Source organism: Miniopterus schreibersii (assembly GCF_964146895.1).
Source record: "Miniopterus schreibersii genome assembly, chromosome: 5".
Classification (NCBI taxonomy): Eukaryota; Metazoa; Chordata; class Mammalia; order Chiroptera; family Miniopteridae; genus Miniopterus; species Miniopterus schreibersii.
In genome coordinates, this window is record NC_138106.1 from 20,258,271 (window position 1) to 20,278,243 (window position 19,973).

General features: G+C 40.8%; 1 protein-coding gene across 1 annotated transcript in view; it reads left to right on the forward strand.

Annotated features, from left to right (window-relative positions):
* The first annotated feature begins 837 nt into the window (after positions 1-837).
* The window catches only part of IQCJ (IQ motif containing J), a 124,817-nt gene continuing 105,681 nt past the window's right edge, over positions 838-19,973 (forward strand). The window contains exon 1 of the mRNA XM_081138583.1: positions 838-1,458. Within this exon, the coding sequence (XP_080994709.1) occupies positions 1,450-1,458 (9 nt within the window). The 5' untranslated portion in view covers positions 838-1,449. The remainder of the gene's footprint in view (positions 1,459-19,973) is intronic.

The following is a 19,973-nucleotide window of genomic DNA, read 5'->3' on the forward strand; positions in this document are numbered from 1 at the left end:
TAAACATAAACACCATTCTGCCCTTGACTTCAAGAGTTAAAATAACAAATAGCTTAATTGGTCATTATTAATTCCACTTTGAATTTCTTAGAGATAACTATGGCCTTGAAAAGAATCACTCCCACGCTCAACTTAAACATTTTATCTTGAATCCTGAGCCTCCAAAAGGTGTGTGTGTGTGTGTGTGTGTGTGTGTGTGTGTGTGTGTAGTAAAACAAATAATATCTGCCTCCCACCTCCACCCTCCCATCGGCAGCACGTTTGCTATTGAGTCCAGGCAAATGGCCATTTGCAAGGTTGGATGAGTAGTTAAGCCACACAGGCACAATGCAATATGACAACATTCTTCATGGTGATATCGTCCTTTCTTTCACTACATTTGAATATATATTGCCAGTGTGCGGTGCTTCCAACCTCGCTCTCTGTTTGTGAGCTTGGAATTCTTCAGGCAAGGTGAAGTGCGTGTGTGCTCCCCAGAAATTGTTAGCCTATTTGTAAGCCTAAATAAAATCACAGCTATTGCTTGTGAGAACTTAATTTCCAAAGCTCTTTTCTCCCTACCCTTAATTATGTATATATTTATAGATTGAGCCACCTGCCTGCTCAATGCTCATGTATAACTATATCTCTTAGGTGCCACTTAGTGGCTCAGGGCTCCTCCTTTATACTCTCTTTGCTTCAAACTCTACATTTAAATATATATGTACTCAGCTCAGCTTCTGGGTATTAAACCATTTTTTCTCCACTTCCTTGAAAAGCTGCGAACAACCCTTTTAGCATTTTTTTATTTTTCTGGACAAAACGGTAGTGGTTTTACGCAAGAAACGAGAACTCTGTAAGTAAATCTAGGTATTTATATGACTAAAGTGCATTATAAAGAGAAGCAATACATCCAGTTTTATACATAAAAGGAATCAGATTTCCTAGTTTACCTCTGCACTGGGATTAATAAAATGTGCAACAAATAGCTAATGGAATGATCCATTTGAAGTTTGTAAAGGCATCTTGGGAAGCTGGCTGGAGTAGCCGTTTTATTTTTTCAAAAGAGGATGCCTGTTAATTTTCTGATTCAGTCTTGTTCCTGAATGACTGTTTTAAAATGAGCTGAGAGCCTGTTACCTGCCCATTTCTGCATGGCTGAGCAAATTCCCCCGTAAATCCAAGTTTCTCTTCATTTCCATCACTATACGTCTCCAAATTACAGAGAATTCATTCCTGAGCTGGAGAGGTGCCAGAAGTTTCTCATCTAGCTGTCTGTGGGCTGCCTTTTTCTTTCCCCTCTTTGAGGCTTTCTGATGCCTAGAGTGAGCTCAACTCAAAGGTTTCCAGCCGCACACTCGCCTCACATTCCCCCACAGCCACACGGAGCTCTGTGATTCTGAGGAATACCGTGTGCCAGCATCCGATCCACAGTCTCCTTTCACCTGCAGGTGCTCCAGAAACTTCAAAATGCGTCTGGTAATGTATCTGCTCCTCTAAGTAAACATGTCACTTTGGATTGCATTATATGCAGCTGCTTATTATTTTTTAAAAAAATCTGTGTTCTGAATAACATGCATGCTAAAAAATGTCAAGGGGGCTTATAGACAGTATAAGCTTAATTACTGGTCTACGTGTGTGTGTGTGTGTGTGTGTCCTTGTTAATGTGGGCATGTTTGCATAGACATGTATTATTTATGTACTCATGTGTCTGTGCAGGCAGATACCGCTAAGGGAATCTCATTGAAAGCACTACTTTTTATGTACATCCAGGTTTCTAATCAGATCTGTAAACATCTTACACAGCAGCAAGTAGAAGAAAAATAACATTTTTCATCCCCATGCAAGCAGCATGTTTTAGGCACCTATTTGAAAAAACCCTCCTTTCTTAAAAAAGAAAAAAAAGGTGATGTGTCTGTGTCTATGGGGAAGGGGTGTTGTTTTTTTGCAAATTTGGAGAGAAGAGTTACCTTGCTGCTGCACGAGAGAATTTCTACCCCGTGCTACCTGCCTTCTTAAAACTCAGTAATCACCGAGGGGAAAGATGTGGTTCTGCTTCGGAGTAACCCCAGGGGGCCGCTGGCCGCAGTGTTCAGCAGGCATTTTAGGGATTCTAAATACTGGTGCTTGAATAATAAGTAGGTGGGGTAGACTTGCTATTGCTGAGTCCTGCTATGTTTCCTGGCTTGTAGAAATCACATCCACATGGTACATTTAGGATGTGCATGCGTTTATTGAACTCTAGGAAAGCAGCGTGAGAGTGTGGGCTCATAAATCACATTATTTATTTGCCAGTGTTGGGTGGTACCTCCTAAAATTAAGAAATTACTTAGCAATTAATAATTCATTCAGCATCTCTTGTCTCACTCAGTGAGATACTTACATCCTTGGGACTTGCTCTTCTAGTTATAGAGATGGATAATTTAAGGTTCTGATTTAATTGCTCTTTCAAATCCTTAAGCTATAAAGATGCTTGCATTACTTTACTTTATTTAAAAGACTTATTTTGAAAAATGTGTATGTATATTTATAACTGTGGTGGTGAGCTAGTTATGGTGATCGTGTGCTCTGTGTTTAAGAGAAACAACTTGTCTTAAGTATTGATCACTTGTGTAATAGAAATTTGTTCTCTTGCCTTCATATTATAACAATTCTTTCACTTTGCATTATGTTTTTGCTTTTTGAGAGATCAATAATTACTAATTGTTGTGAAGATGAGAAAATAATATAGCAACTCAGAATTCCCAAGGAAAAGTAGGTTGAACTAGGAGTTTTTTGAGAAATTAAGTAAAATAGGTTTTCACAACTGGGCTTTCTAAATGCACAGTGGTATTGATATTTGAAAATGGAAGCCTCTTAAATGTGAACTTGTTAAGTGCAACAGATTATGACAGTATTAGTGCCATCTTGCTGTAGTTCCTCACTATATTTAAAATGAGATAGTAAATAGGTTAATTATTTTATATCTGCTATTAATTACTTTTGCATCATGATGTTGATGATAAAGCAAAAAATTGATTTTTGATTTGTTTTGAATTGAAGATGATTGTAAACTTTGGTAAAATAGTTTATTGAACTGTAACAATAAAAATGTATATTCCTGAAAGTCAGTGTGAAAACTGCTTTTACTTTTTAGCATTCAAGATCTAATATTTTATCATTTATATAGCTGTGTGCTTACAGAGGATTAAGTATATTTAAAAATTACATAACTTGTAAAGCTTATTTTATCAACCATGTTCAATTCATAATTACTCCAAGTAGGACAGTAAAAATGCGCTTCAGTATGTACAAAGGGTTCCTTGAAAGGGTACATTATATTAGGAGCCATTAAAAACCTGTGTAAGCTATTAATGTTTGTTATACTCATGCATTGCTCTGTGCGTGATGGATTTTTTAAGGTTCTATTCATTTACAATATTTAAATACACCTAAGATCATGGCCTATTCGATGGAGAAATCTTCGCTTTGGATGTGAATACCTTGATGAAGGCTTCGAACCGAATGGCCAGGGTGGCTGAAGCTTTGCAATACTTTTTTGGTGTGCAATGCAATGCGCATTAATGCATATATACAAATATTAAGCTATGTAAAAACATTCACTCCATTCAACTCCAGACTAACCACTTACTTTCGAATTTGGTTATTTTGTTCGAAGTCAGTTTCATAGGCATAAAAAGAGGTTTGATGCTTTTGAGCTTATATGGCACTGTGTGCTAACAGGAAAACATTCAGTGCCATTTTGTAGGGAATATCATATGTATGAAACAGTGAGAGGAAAGGATGCCACGATTGCCATCTGTCTCTAATTATGATTTCCTACTGGCTTTTAAATGTATTATAGACCAGGCCTTTGTTTTATAAAACAGATTTATGTTAACTACAATACCTAAAATGATTGTAAAACACTTCCCCCATATAATTGTTTTCCCTTTATACAACTGAGATTGTCTTATGAAACATTTGTTTTTTTAAGGCTCAAATAGTGGAGAATGGACATAAAACATAGTTTGCAGACTGACCATGCATCCATAGCGGAAAACACTGGTCCTAGCGAGCAGCTGTTGAGCATTGCTTCTCCTAGCCTTGGGCAGAAGGGTAGGTGGGAGGGGGAGGGCTTGTCTAAAGAAAGGGAGAGGCTGTTCTAGCCATTTCATTACTAATAGTTGTTTATGGAGGCACAGGCCTCTTGAACATGGTTTGGGAATTAGTTAATTTTTGTTCTAGTTTCAAAATGATACAGTTCTTAGGCTTTGCCAGTAGAGAGCAATGATCACAGTTGGGGAGGTTAGGGAAGGCTGGTCAAGGAAAGCCTGGAGAAGGAGAGTTCTCAGCCAGGTTGTGAAGGGGCATATTAGCGGGACCTGGTGGAGAGATGACAGTAGGCACTTTGGGGGGAGGGGAAGAAATATGGGAAGCAGCTGCTCAGGGCAGGACACAGCAAGGTGGTGACATTGGGTAGAGGAGAGGAGCCACATTTGTAATAAAAGGAAGTGAACCTGAAAAAAATTACAGGGTTGGGTTTGAAATTCTTTTTAAACCTCACCTGAGGATATGTTTAGAGAGGGGGGGAGAGAGAGAGAGAAGGAGAGAAAGAAGCATTGATGTGAGAGAGAAACATTGATCGGTTCAAACCCATAGCCTTTTGTGCATGGGGCGATGCTCCAACCAAGAAATGTTTTTAATTAATTCTTGTTAGCCTTATTATATCCTTTGTCAAATTCTTTAAGAAAATGAAAATTTCTTCGATTTTATTATACCCAACAACCTCGGTAAATGACATTTCTAAGTCTATAAAATAAAAATGAATATTTCTTGAACATTTACTATGGGCCAGGCACTGTGATAAATACTTTAAAATGCGTTATCTCACTTAGTCCTCACTTACTATTAAAACCCTCATTTTACAGATGAAGAAACTGAAGTGCTGAGAAGTTACATAACTTGTACAAGGTTATACAAGGTCAGAAGTGGTGGAACTGGGATTTGAACCCAAACTCAGGAGTCCAGCCTCGTAACGACTACGTGGCAGGGCCCCTTCAGCATGTCACTCCACCTCCAGCTCCAGGTCCAAGCTGGCATGACCAGTTGCTGACTAGATATGTCATTTATGTCTTCTGGGAACAGATATACTGGGGCAGAATGACTGAGTAAGTAGTTTATTGGAAGGTAAATAAAAGGAGGAAGCCATTTCTGCTTCAGACCACAATGCAGATCTGACAGTCTCATCTAACTCAGTGGCCTCCAGAGGGGAGATTGCCTTTTATTATATTAAAGGAGCCGCGTGCTGTACAGAAATGGCCAGGCCTACTGCCCCTAACATGTGTAGCCACTGAGTGGTGGTTCCCAGGAAAAGCATCTGTCTGACTCAGAAGTGGAGGCAGATCCCGAGTGTTCTGTAAGTTGTTTCTCGAAGGGAGATCAAGTGGTGGACCTCCTTGGCCAAGGCTGGCTCTCTACAAAATATACCGTAGGAACTGAGGGTGGCGCCAGGTAGGCACCTAGGGTGAAGAATTTACGGAGGCCCTCACTCTTAAGATCATCTAGGTGCAGTGTGAGCACCTGGGAGTGAGTGCCTCTTTAATTTTGCAATTCGGGAAATATATAAAAAGTTAATGGGAAATGTGCCTGGAAAAGTAAATCAGAATTGATGAAAGAACTGTAGCCATGGAGTGTAAGTTTTCCCCGGGAAGCCCTGGAAGAGAAGTGATATGATCAAGTGGTCCTGTGGGCAGGTGCAAGTGGGCAGGGGAGCCGGCAGGGGCGGGGCGGGGAGAGCAGTTCGAAGGCTATTTTGCTGTTACAGGCAAGAGGGAATGAAATGCTGAACCAGGTGCGTAAAGTGAGAGAATGTGAAGTAAAGGAACCGGCCGCGAGGCTGATTGAAGGAAGCGCGTAGGGGGCAGAGAGGCGCGAGGGCTTCGGAGCGGGAACCGGGCGGCAGGAGGCTGGTGCCGGAGCCGCAGGAAGGGCCCTCGTTGCGGGAAGCTGACACGCGTCCGAGAACTGCTGCAGGTGAGCCGCTGCCTTTCGTTCCCCCAAGGAATGCCACGCAGCTCTTTATCTTTTTTCTCATCTTAGGCACTGCTTATTCTACGCCTCAAGTTTTGCCTGATTTTTAGTTCACTATCAATCGCTAGAACAAAAGGTTAAGACGTGGAAGACAAAAGTTATGTTTGTAGACAGCAACCACTCTGACAAAATTTAGGTTTCTTTTTTGAATGCAACTGTAAAAATACCATTTTTGGACCCACACAATTCCTAACAGCCAGTTTGAGGAATTACCGTTATTATTATATTTTATTTTTCAAAACATTGTCTTGGCTTCGTATAGAGCTGACTCTGACCATCAGAGCCTGGCAGGACTGGCCCTGCTCATTGAAAGACTTTGTTCACAGGGTGATAAAAGAGCAGACACTGATATCATGAGATGCAGATATCTTTTCACAGAGAAAGCCTTAAACAGCTGCCTCTCACTGCCCAGCTTGTAAAGGGACAGAGGAAATTGATTTCACATGAACAGAGAAAAAGACTAAATTTATTTAGAAGTAAAGAGACACATAAAATAAGGTTGTGATGTATAACTGAAAACCCAATTTTCAGTGAAAGAGAAATAATGGCAAGACTTAATGCTAAATAAGCTTTAGGGACAGAAAGGAATAGTAAATTTTTTATGGATTGCAGTGCAATGTGAGGAACTCAAAGTAAATATTTAATTGCCCTTAAAACTGGACAACATAATGGAAAAATGTGCATATTCTTCCAGGCTGACTTGTTTTACTGTATACAAGTGCTGGAAGACACTTGTAGTAATATTACATCAGCATCCATGGTGTACAAAAAAGTAAACTTTTAGGAGACGATCAAAATTAACCTCCCAAGCCTGGTAAGAGACCATACCTAGCCTTATGCTTAACAAGCCATAATAAGCAAAGGGTAACAAGTTTGTTTGTTTTGTGACAATGACATAGGTCTGATGCCCCATTCATGACTAGGGCTGCCAGACACAGAAATACAGGATTTTCACACTCTGACCTCCAGAGTATGAATCTGTCATCGATGAGTAGAGATTTTCTTCCCAGCCCCAGATTTAGATATAAGAGAGTGTGCTTTCCTGATTGCATTAAAACACAACATCAGCAGGGCACTGTGACATGGAAGAGAGGGGATCCGTCCATCCAGGGGGGCTTTTATGATTCTGTGCTTCACTCTCAACCTTCAGGGCAGTGATATTGAGTCTTCATGTCAGACTAATGAAGTAAGTACTACTGATTATTACTCATGGGGAAACTTTGACTGGAGAGGCTTAGTAACTTGTCCAAGGTCACACAGCAGGTAGGCAGCAGAGCAGATTTGCACCCAGGGCTGTGCTGGGCCTGGTGGGTGTGAGCAGAGCAGTGACTGATAGGCTTTCCCACCCAGAGACCTCTTCTCTGAAGCTCACCTTTCTCTTGCTGCTCTTGGGCTCTTTCTGAGCACAGTAAGGAGATGCAGCTGTAAGCTCAGCAACCAGCACCAACGCTGTTTCTTGTCACGGTTGTTGTTTTGATGGGCTAATGAGTGGCTCACTGAGATTACAGATATGTTGCTACCCTATTGTGGCGATGTCTGTCCCGGAATGTGGGACCTGCCCATCCTCGCCAACTATGCCACTTTTCTTAATCGGTCTTTGTTGATATTTGGAATTGGGAGTTCTTCATTCTGCCTTCAGTTTTGCTCCACACTGGGCAGTTTGGACTCACACTTTATGAGAGAGATCGGGTCGCCGCTGCATGCCCACGAGCGGGTGGTGTAAAGCTCGCGAGCATCCTGCCGTCGGTGACTGAGCTCTGGCCGAAGCGCGTGGCCGCGGCCCCAGGGAGCTGCCAGGCTTCAGGCGCCCGCGTCAGCCTCCCGCGCGGCTCGCGGTGAGCTGCGGGTGGGGCACAGCCGGGCCGCAGTCAGCTGCTCCGGGTGCGAATCCTCCCCCTGTCCCGCTGGAGCCACTTGGCTCTGAGGAGCAGGGATTCGGCTGGTGGCTGCGAGGACGGGACGGGCGTGGCCGCTCCTGGCCCGGCCCGTGTGCAGCAGGTGTGTTTACGCATCGAAGGGAGCACGGGGGCCGCTGTTCAAGGGCTGAAAGCACCCGACTGGCTCAGACTGCTGGCTCAGATCGGACTCTGTCACTCAGGAGCTGCACGACCGTGGGAGATACCCTCAGCGCCTCGTGCCTTGGTTTCCTTGTCTGTACAATGGAAACGATGAACTTGCCCGTCTCCTGGGACTGGGAGGAGGATCACGTGGCCCAGTGTAAGTCAGCGCTAGGACAGCGCCTGGCACAGGCGAGCACCCCGGGAACGCCCAGCCCCTCAGGACACTGGGCCCCGGCTGCCCTGCTGCTCGGCAGAGCCAGGAGCCTGCGAGTCGCAGGACACCTAATGCGGGCACTTCCAGTTCCTTGGCAACTGAGACCTAGAAATACTTATTTTAATTCAGTGTTCACTGAATCATTGATGTTATGTACCTCAGTCTAATAGATTCTCGTATAGTCCATACCCATTGTTGGTGAAGGCCAGGCTTTCACATGCCAATTTGGGGGGGGGGGTAAATTAGCACAGCCACATTTATTTACTTATTATTTATTTATTTATTTTTCATTGAATTTATTGGGATGACATTGGTTTGCAAAACCATGCAGATTTCAAGTGTACAACTCAATAAAACATTTGTACACTGCATCGTGTGCCCACCATCCCAAACAAAGTCTCTTTCTGTCCCCGTTTTACCCCCTTTGCCACCTCCCCCTACTCCCACCCGCCTTTCTCCTGCCTGTCACCACAGTGTTGTCTGCGTCTGTGTGTTATATATGTATGGGGTTTTTTGCTTAATTCCTTCACCTTCTTTCATCCAACCGTCAACCCCCCTCCCCTCTGACAGCTGTTAGTCTGTTCCATGAGTGGCAATATCCATCAACATTTCAAATGTACATCTCTTTTAACTTTTCAGTTTTACTTCTAAGAATTTTTCTACAGATGTACTCATGTCACGGAGCAAAGAAATGTGGTAGAGTTGGCTGCAGCATTGTTTTTGGTATTAAAAATCTATGAACAACTAAATATACAGCGAGAAAAATATGTAAATAATTTATGATATGTCTGGGCAATAGTGGAAGAGATTTAAAAACTGTTAGAGCTGTACAAGGGGATGTGAAAAACTGCACAAGCATACTTTTGGGAGAAGACAGGCATTTTTCAGGGCAATGACCATAGTATGAATGATACTGTTTGTGTTAAAAAGCAAACAGGTGCGCACTTACATCCACTTGCTTGTTTAATCATAGAAAATCCTCAAAACATAGCCGGGAAATCATCAGTAGTGTTTCCCAGTGGGAAGTGAAAGTGTGCATGGAGTGGGCACTTCTACCTTCCACTGTATGTGTACCATCTGAATTGTTTAACATGGGCATGTCTTGCTTTTACAATTTAAAAATGGTCAAAGGTCCCTTTCTTTTTCCTACCCTCTAGATACTAGTTTTCAAAAAAGATTAGTCCTTTATGCAAGTATAATCCTAAACCTTGGTTTAATATTTTTGAATTATTGAGCCAAGTATCATCCTGAGTTCAAACAGAATGTCTATGAACTCACTGCCAAAGCTCCAATTTGCCCCCAGGGAGCAGAAAGCAAATGACTAAGGGAATTTCCTAAGATCAAGTCACAGGAGAGTCTTAAGTCCTGCAGCAAAAATGTCTGTTGTTCAAAAGTTCATGCACTTTGAGAGGAATCATTAAATCAAAGAGCATTAGATGGGAGAAGGGAACATTGAGTAAAATGACTTTTCCTCAGGACTTAATAAATTGAATGCTAAACATGGGGGAAACATTACACATGGGATTTTTTCACATTAAGGTTTCTCTGTATTTCTACAGCCCCTCTCAGTCTTTTGCAAAACGCTATATAAAAAGTTACGTTGCATTTGGGTTTTGAGGGCAAAAGTAATTTGCATTCAGGGTTAATCAAGATCCTGTGCCCTTTGTACTTCTAAAAGTACAAAGGGCACAGGATCTTGAGGTATTTAGGACAAGTATTATAAAGCTCATCCTCTGCATAAAGACCTGAGTTTGGAGAGGTTAAGTGATAAGTTGAAGCCAGTTAGTGTGTAGCTGAACACACAGAAACCCTTGGTTATGTCTCGGCTGTCCTTGCCACCAGCAGCCAAGGGCACTGTGTGTAGCAGAATCACTCCTGTGGTTGTGAAGGTGGTTTAGTATTTTCTTGGAATCACTTCTACTCTGGTTTAGCAAAACCCAGGAATAGCCAACTGAACTTTCTTTCCAATGTGAGTTATAAACACGCTGAATTTAAGTTAAGGGGCATCTAATAAAATCCAGATAGATATGGGATTCTATTTCAACTCTATCCTTTACTGCTATGTAATCTTGGGCAAACTTGTTCCCTCATCCATAAAATGGGGATAATGATAGTATTAATCTTCCAAGGCTGCTGTTAAGAATTTAAATAAAATAACATATTCAAAGTGCTTGACAGCGTGCATGGAATATAGCAAGGGGTCAATACATACCAGCTACAATAATAATAATTAATAATATTGTAAATAAGTTAGATTTTAGGTCAGTGCAGCAGACATAGCTCTGATAGCAACCAGAGCTTTTGTCCACTCGGAGGTGACAGCAGGAGCTGCATCCCAGAGTGGGCACCTATCAGTGAACAGTTTCTTTCTTTTTGGAGGAAACTTCCTTGGAACCACAAAGAACTAAGAATGGACAGCAAAGCTGCCTAAAACTTCACTGAGCCTCAGTGCAGGGGCTTGAGCATCTCTGACTAAAAACCACCCCCGGCTTGACACCAGTTTTTCAGTTTCTGGTCAACAGTAAGATGAGGCAGGTAAAAAGAGCCAGTCACCCAGGGATTTAACACAGGGACAGTCACCTCTCCTAAGAGAGCTACCCTAAGATCACTTTGCCCTGGGAGTCTGTCTTCAGTCTCTTAAATTTCAACTTTTTAAATCACAAATCTGAACAGCCAGAACTGAGAATTCATATAATGAACGATGAAGTGATCTATTTGCCATTTAGCCTAAAAGTATTTTACTAGTTCTTTTGAGTTTTTAAAACTGATGTTTCCTTAATACACAATTAACTTATGCTTACTGCAGAAGATACACAGTCTCAAAACAGAATAAATGAAAGTCCTTAGGAAAAAAGCATCGATCATATTTATGTTGGTGCATAGTTATTGAGACATTTTATAAATAAATATATTTATTTTCATAACACCTATATAGCACTGTGCATGCAGTTTGTGACCTTTTGAATACTAACAATATCTCATGCACATCTCCCCATAGCAACAAGTGTTATTCTGTAACTTCATTTTCAGTGGTTCCACAGTGTGCTTTTGGGTGGATATTTCATAATTTTACTAATTTTTAAATGTTGAGTGCTTAGATTTCTGTGTGTGTTTTTTCTGCAAGAAAAATTCTTCTTGAAAAATCATTGTAGAAATTCTTAATTCTTTCTTTAAAATAAATTTGTAGAAGTAGAATTTCTAGTGAAAGTATAGATGAATTTTTAAGGCTTTTGGTGTCAGATTGCCTTCCAGTTATATTTTGCCCATTTTAGTCTTACTGTTAGTACAAGAGTACAGCTAGATCAATCACTATTTAAGTGTAAACATGACTTCTATTCATTTACTGTAAAAGGTGGATACCTTTACAAAAGCCTTTATGCCAAGAATAAAGAGTGCTGTTAATGCCAACCTCTATTTTTATTTTTATGCTCCAAGCACAATATATCCATAAGATAGTGTATTAATTATATTCAGGGGGTTGGAAATGATATCAGTATAGTATGATTATCTTTTGATGGACTGTAACAGAAAATGTGGAAATAATTTGGAGGAAAAGTCACTATAAGCATACTTCCTCGGGAGCCCATTAATTCCACCCACATGCCCTTTTGAAGATGTGAGTATAAAACAATCCAGGGCGTAGAAACCCTTCCACTGCGTTATCTTCACATCAATTTTCTCTGGGGTTGAAAGGAACCTGCCTGATCCCTTCTGCCGCACACTAGGTTTCACAGTGGAAACGGTGAGATTGGAACCTTTTCAGTAGAAATTACTCTTGATGACACCAGCCTGCTGTCAGAGTAATTCCTGCTGGAAAGGAAGTGTCTGAATTAATGGTCTAATAAACCAAGTTAGTGTTTCATCTTGGCAAAGGATTAATTAGGGGAAGAGAAACTAACATTTATTTGGGTTCTTATTTGACAGGCCCTTTATTATTACATTATTGCATTTAATACTCCCTATAAACCCATGTGGTAGGTATTACTGTGGGCATTTTACAAGGAAGGAACTGAAGTTCAGTGAAATAAAGTGTCTTCCTGACGGCCACACAGCTGGTGAGCTGCAAAGGTGGGGTGTGCGCTTGGGTTCCCTGCTTCTGGAGCCCATGTTCACTAAACTGCTCCTTCTCACCAGTTATACAGCGAGCCTGACTGTTTTTCTTCTAGAATGTTCATTGTATGTATGAATACGCTTTTAGCCAACTGAACGGCAGGTTCCCTCCTAAAAATCAGTGTGTTAGGCAGATCCACTTATCAGTGCTCTGTTAAGATACTTTTGTAAGCCAGAAACAGAAAATCCTCTGTCTTGCTTAACAAGATATCCTGAGGCAGAGGGGCTCTGGGTTTTGTCAGTGGCTCGGTGATTTCATTAGGGACCCAGGTTCGTTAAATCTTGGTGCTCTGCCATTCAGTGCTGGCTTCTATTCGCCTTTTATGGTTGTGTGGTGACTTTAGGAGCTCTGAGTACATCTTCATAAAACAATATCCAGAAATAGGAAAGTGGAATGGCTCCTTCTCCCACATCTCTCTCTCTCTCTCTCTCTCTCTCTCTCTCTCTCTCTAAAGAGCAAGACCAACTGCCCAGCAGATTCTCAGTTGTGCCTCATAGCCCAGGACTGTGTCCTAGGTCCTTTCTAACCCAAACATCAGTATGGAGAATGGCTTAGGCCCATCAAGACTCACTGCCAGGGCTGTGGAGGAGGAACCCTGAAACTAGAGCCAGGCTCTGTGGCAGGAAGAAGCAACCGAAATGCTGCCAACACGGCTTTCAAGAGGTTTTGAGATTTCTTTTCCAAAGTAATCGAGTACATCCTCTGAGATCTTCAATGAGAGAACAGTGTACTATTGCTTTTCTATAAAGTTTACTTTTACGTAACCACCATCTCCCAATGAGCATGCCATTTGTTCAGTGTGCTCCCCCATATATTCCCATCACTTTTCTCTAATAGAATTTGTTTTTTTCACCAGAATGTTCAACTATTCTAACTCTTCTGCACTTGTGCTTCTTCATACAACCTCTAAGAATTGAGGGTAAAGTAAGATTTTAATGGGAAGTGAAGATGGCTCCAAAGTTATTACCTTTTATTTAAAATCCCTCTGTGATAGTTTAAACCCTTGTCTTTCATCACATCAGCTTTTTGGTTTCTTTTCACTTTTATACCTTCTCAGCCATGATGAAGCACATGCCTGGATTTGTATTAATCTCGTGTCCTTCAGAATCTGCTACCCACATCCAGGTCATCGGGTAGAGGTTAACCTTTAAGCCTGTATGATTTTTGCCATCTTATTAGATTCTCACAACAATTTTGCAAGAAGCCTTTAGGTCTTTTCCTTATTTCATTTGGAAATGAATCTAACTCATTAGTTTCCTAGAGAAAAATCATTTAGAAAAGAGAAAAGTCAGGGGCTATTACATCACTACTTTCAACCCCTTTTGCTAACTAATTCTTTGATAATAGGACATATATTATGAAGATTTTGCATATTTTAATCAAGATTTGGCTCCTTTGTTTTCCATACAATACTTCATCTTTGTATGGCAGTCAAAGTCAGTGGCACTGAGTGCTGCTTTCCACATAAACCTTCCCCAAAATCTCGTGGGGCTGGCAGGACAGGCCCACCCTCCTTCTCATGATGGGGCGGTGGGGGCTGGAGAGGAGCTGTGTTACACAGGCAATTAGTGGGCGAGTGATGGGAGCAGGATTCCTGGTTCTTTGGGTTCTCGTTTTTGCCTCTTTGTGGCAATATCCAAAACCTGGGCTCCCAGCCATTCCTACAGTGGCATTTCCTTTAATCACATTGCTGACTGAAAATCTGCTGTATGTCCAGGTTTAGACTGGGCATTAGAGACAAAGGCAAATGTTTTATGATCTCTGGCCTTAAAGTGCTATTGTATGGTGAAAAGAACCAGACATTAGATACGACATATATTATAGAAGTTAGATATTCTATTAGATATAAGGGATTAGATAGGTAGAAAGGGGGGTGGAAAAGTTCTTCAGGGCTTCTCTGTGGTCTTCAGGATCTTATTTTTGTAATTCTCTGGGGTTTCCTGGAGAGAATCTGCTATTTTTTTGGACAGGGGTGTTTCTACTTACTCTTGGAAATTGTGGGTAAACATGCATCCCTGATGATTTCTTTGATTCTATAATCAAGCATAGGCCTGGAGAAGTGTGAAAAGAACAGATATCATACCACAGCTCACATTCTCCTCTTTCACATTGTTGCCTTTCTTTGCACATCTACAATGTGAAGAGAGCCAAATGTGTCACCACTGGGTGGGTTCACTGAGGAGCAGAGAGTGACAGAGGAGCCTCTTGTCAACCCTTAGAGTGGGAGGGTGAGAATAAAGCTGTTAAGAGGTATCTGATCATGATCAGGTTTTAGGTTCATGGAATTGTGGTTTGGGAGATAGGATTGATCTTGGATAGGGCAAATCATGAATGATACTTTAAAGGCATCTTCCTTATGATCAACTGTTGGCCGATGTAAATTCATTTTCATTGTAACTGGGTTGCTATTTATCTAGTATTCACCTGCGCAGCAGGACCAGTTGTTACAGTATTGAAATATGCCCACATCGCTTGTTAATAACCACTGTTTCATGAGAAGCCGCACCCTCACCCTCTCAGCATCTTCTCCAGGAACAGCTTCACCATTTCCACCTTCAAAACCCAGCAACCAGAAGGTTAGTGCTCAACACAGCAAGAAAACTGGCTGTTACATATTTTGAATGTCTCCCTTTTTCTAGTTATTATTATAGTTCCTAATTTCATGCCATCAATTACACAATTCTTCCTCTAAATTATTCTGATACCTAGAACTTGGCGACTGATTATTAAAACTATTCAAAATCATGACATCAAGTGAAAAATCAGTCTTAGTAGTTTTCTAGTTAAAATAGTAAAAGTAAATGTGTATAGTGTTCATATTCCTGAATGCTTGATAGAGAAGCTGCCTCTTTTTGGAGTATAGAGACTGTCAGTCAAGAGGAAAATTAGGATGGAACCAAGCAGAATGTCACCTTCCGTGCTGCAGGTACTCAGGCATGTTGCTAGATCCCCCTCAGGGGAATGAGGCTGTTCCACGTGGAGGAAAGAGCTGGTCAGTGGGCATCAGCTGTTAGGCCGATACGTTTCTCTATAATGGCAGCCTTCCCCGGTTATTGACTTCTCTTGACTCCATCTTTGTCAATAGAGCTCCTTGTAGTGACCTCCTAGGTGTTGTCTTAGCTATTTCTTTAATGCTCTCTCTTGAACTGTGTCCTCAAACTTGTTTAATGTCTTCTAGATCTAGGCTCTCTTTGTCTTCTGGTTTCAAGCAGATACAGCCCCAAGTCTTTCTGGGATCAACACTTTCATAATGCCAATACCCCTTGTTCCTAGCTCATGCTCAGTTAAACATGTTGTTTCTTAAGTATATGAGAAGCTCAACTCATTACATTATTGTATCGTCTAAGTGAAATATTTCTATCCAAGTCTCCATGAGAGTATGTTTCTGTATACAATTTCATGTATCTACTATTTACACATATCAGCTGCACATTTTTAGCTACTGGGGTGTTAGATTGCCTTTCAGAATCAGAAAAAAGTAATCACAGTTGGCATGAGATATGCAGAAGAATGGCTGTCTGTGTATTTTCTCTTGCTCTTGTGCTATGATGATAGTCAGTCATACTAGTAGCCAGTCAAGAGCATGTTCACCTGAAATGGTTTTTACAAATAGGAAACATGACTTTGAGTGCTGTACATCAGTTGCCAAGCTAATAAGATAATCCTCTTTTCATTTCAAAGTCTATACTCTAATCTTAAAACAGAAGCCTCCTTTTCTCTTCTTTTTGAAACAGTTACTGGATAAAGATTCTGTTATCGTAATCCTATTAAAATGTATTCACTTTTGTGGAGCACTTTGATAATAATGTTTATTCTTCTAAGCACCCAGGGAGAAGAGTGATAAAAAACAAATCTATTCAAAATTTTGGGGAAAATAGCTGCAGAGAGAGGAGCTATGTTAAAGGCTTAGAAACGAATAACAGCTAATATCCATAGCAGAAAAGAACAATCATGAATTCACGAATTAGGCTTCTGTTGAGCCTCTGTTTGGGAAGGAAAGTAAATTTCCAATTGAAATGCCCTGTACTGAGAGCATGTGTCCACACAGGCACATGCTGGCTAAACTGAATTTCCTGAGCATTGAACTATTAACCAATCCTCCCTGTGATATTTCTAACACTTCACCTTTTATTGGCACCAATGGCTTTGAAGTTACTAACATCATTTAAAAAAAAACATACAAGCCCGGCCGGGCATGGCTCAGCGGTTGAGCGTCGACCTAGGATCCAGGTGTTCGGGGTTCGATTCTGGGTCAGGGCACATGCCCGGGTTGCGGGCTCGATCCCCAACAGGGGGTGTGCAGGAGGCAGCCGATCAATGACTCTCATCATTGATGTTTCTCTCTCTCTCTCCCTCTCCCTTCCTCTCTCTGAAATCAATAAAGATATATTAAAAAAAAAAGTTTATAAAACCCCCCCAAAACATACAAATAATTAGCTTTGATAGAAGATGGGTAAAAAGAACCATAATTAATGGATTCCGTTGAGAACAAACGAAAGTTCCTGGTGACTTGTTACATTTTTGCTTTGAGTGAGGGGATCTCCCCCCCCCCCACTCTTTTTCTCAGAACCAATAATAGTAAAATTTAGTTCTCTATCTGGATATGACCATCCTGTATTGACCCAACTTCATTTATGTAAAAGTTGCCTGCAATGATTTACCATCTCCACCAGCTCCCCTCTAAATTTTTGTTTCAAATCAAAGTGCATTTCCAAACATTTATGTATTTTACCTCTAGTACTAGGCATTTCGTCTGTTTTAATGGCAGGATTGAGGGTATCTTTTATTAATGGTCTATTTCAGGTTTTTCTGTGGGTTTAGATCATTGAGAAATAGGGACATTTGTTCACAAAGATTCCACCTGAAAGTTATTTACAAGGTACTACAAAGTTAATGTTAATTTTTTTCTATAAAAGTACTCATTTGTTTTCATAAATTGAATTAAACTTTTAAAAATTAAACTTAATGTTTAATATTATTAAATGTCCTCACAGTTGCAAAATGTTTGCATTATTATATATCTGCAGAAAATCTATATAGTGTCCATTTTGATTTTAAATATCTGGAGAACTTTCCTAGGTAAATTAAGACTTCTGTTTTCCACTCTTAGGCATGAGTGTGATTTGATGGACATTTATAAAGCTGCCTGAAATGTGTCATATTCCACTCTCGAGGTATTTGGTGACTAAATTAAACACAAATGGAGTTGTAATAGCTTATGGCTTGATTTAAGGGTGTTTTAGGACCTACATTCTCCTTGATTAAGGAGCAAATATGTTTTATAGGGCAATTTATGGCAAAAGTCCAAACGAAAGCTCACCATTTTGAAATAAAATATGAAACAAGTTTTATATTTTCCTTTTCTCAGCTAAGTCTAAAATTCCATAATGCTGCTATTTCCTATAGAAATTTGGGAGGGATCTTCCCAGAGCTGACATTTAGTCACTTACTGTCTGCAGTGTTTTACATCTACGTTGTTGGTTGGCTGGGACAGATGCATTCCTCATTTCTTTTTATATAAGACAGGGATACTTTAAATTTCAAGTAACTGCCGAGGCTTAAACATGGAATAGATATAATTTTTTTTGAGAAGTGATAATGCTAGGTAGTTTTAGATTCCCATTTTTGAATGGAAACCCTGCTGTGATTTAGTTTAATGTATATTAAAATTGCACATACCTATCTAGGTTTCTTTGTTTCATTTCAAGACCAAGCTAGTGAGGCAGAGAGAGCCCCCATTTGGTCTCCGTGCTTCTTGGCCGAGAAGCCTCAGCAGGGTTGGTTGGTGGGGAGTCGACAGTTCAGAAACGAGCAAAGCAAATGTGGCCTGTGACCTCAGGGGTTATGGAGCCACACAGGACCATTTGCTGTTCCCCGAGCACGCCTTTAGTGTTCTCTCCTTGGCCTCCTGGTGTCTAGACACCGGCCTTCTCCCAGCTCGCCCCTCCTTTTGTTCCTTCCCTTTGGACTTGGATTCAGAAGTGAGTTAACCCCACTCCTCAGTTCATTGGTACTCTCACCGACGGTCCATGCAAGATCCTTTTTTAGTTTCATGGATTATTTTTCCTGTTAATCCCTGATCACAATTTATTCTCTCTCCCCAAGACATCACTCAGATGTGTCAGATGTTTGATGGTGTGTGTGTGATTCCTTATAGCACATGCAGTCTTTGTGTGTGTTTAAATTTGTATAAGTGTTATGTTATAGCTCTCATTCTTTTTTACATTTTCTCCTCAATACATTTTAGGTACCTATCCGTGTGTGTACTAGAAGCTAGTTCATTTCTTCTAATTCTGCAGTTTCTATAAAACCGCCATATTTACCCAGTCTCCTAGAGTCCTGAGCACTTCAGTGGCCTCTTTCCATTTCTCCACACCCTAAATTCTAGTCACATTGACTTCTTTACATTCCTCTAAAGCAGCAGAAGTCATTGTATCTCCCGCTTGGCCCCCATGCTCACCACCTATATAATACTTACTTCACATCTTTTACATTTCTCCTTAAATGCTAACTCAAGAAGCCATTCCCGATCTCCCCTCCTGAGTATGCTTAGGCTCCTGTTCTGTGTTCATTGTCTTGTTCAGTATTTCCCTTATTGAAACTAAGGTGGCACTTTGTTATAATGCTCTAATAACCAAAAAGCTCCAAGGGCCTGGATCATGTCTGCTTTGCTCACTGTTGAATGGTTAACTTCTCAGTATTTAGCCCAATGTCTAGAACATGGTAGATGCTCTATAAAAATTTTGTTGTTGATTGAATGAACAAATGATAAATAAAATCAAGACACAGCCGCTGAATCCCAGAAGCTCTTAGTGCTCCCAATGATAGAGCAGGTTGGTAATAACATCCCCATTTTACTGGAAACTGAAGCTCAGAATGTTATTTCTTTTTTTTCTTCTTAAGTAAAACTTTATTTTATTTTATTTTTACTTGACCTATCTAACTACTTAAAGTCTTTGAAATGTTCTGAAAAATGACCACCTACCAGCCAATGAAGCTTCTGTTTGGTTTGTTTAAGGACAGTGCTAATGAGTCTGAGAGATATATTAATAAGCTGATAAGTAATACCAGCATTTGCCATGTGCCAGGCATTGTTCTAAGTGCTTTACGTTTATTTACTCATTTAACCTTCACAGCAGCTTCTGAGCTAAGTGCTGTGTTTTCTCCATCCTATGGATGAGGAAGGGGAGGCACAGGAAGGGCGAGCACATTGCCAAGGCCAGGCTTCTTGTAAGTGGAGGGCGTGAGCACCCAAAGCCTGAGCTTTCTAGCCACCAAGACAGATCGTCTTCATTTATTCATCCTTTCATTGGATGCTCTCAATGTGTTGGGCAGTGGTGATAGGCAAGGATAACACACCCTAGCAACAGCTTGTGCTTCCCAGGGTTTTCCCGAATAGCTGTGTGAACGGAGAATGGGCATGTTGCATCTGTAGTTTTCCAAAAAAATTTCTAGAAAACAACTTGCTAGGCATGAAAAACACTTTTATATTGGGTTGGCGAAGATGACAGTAGTTCAAGTTAATGAAATGAGAACT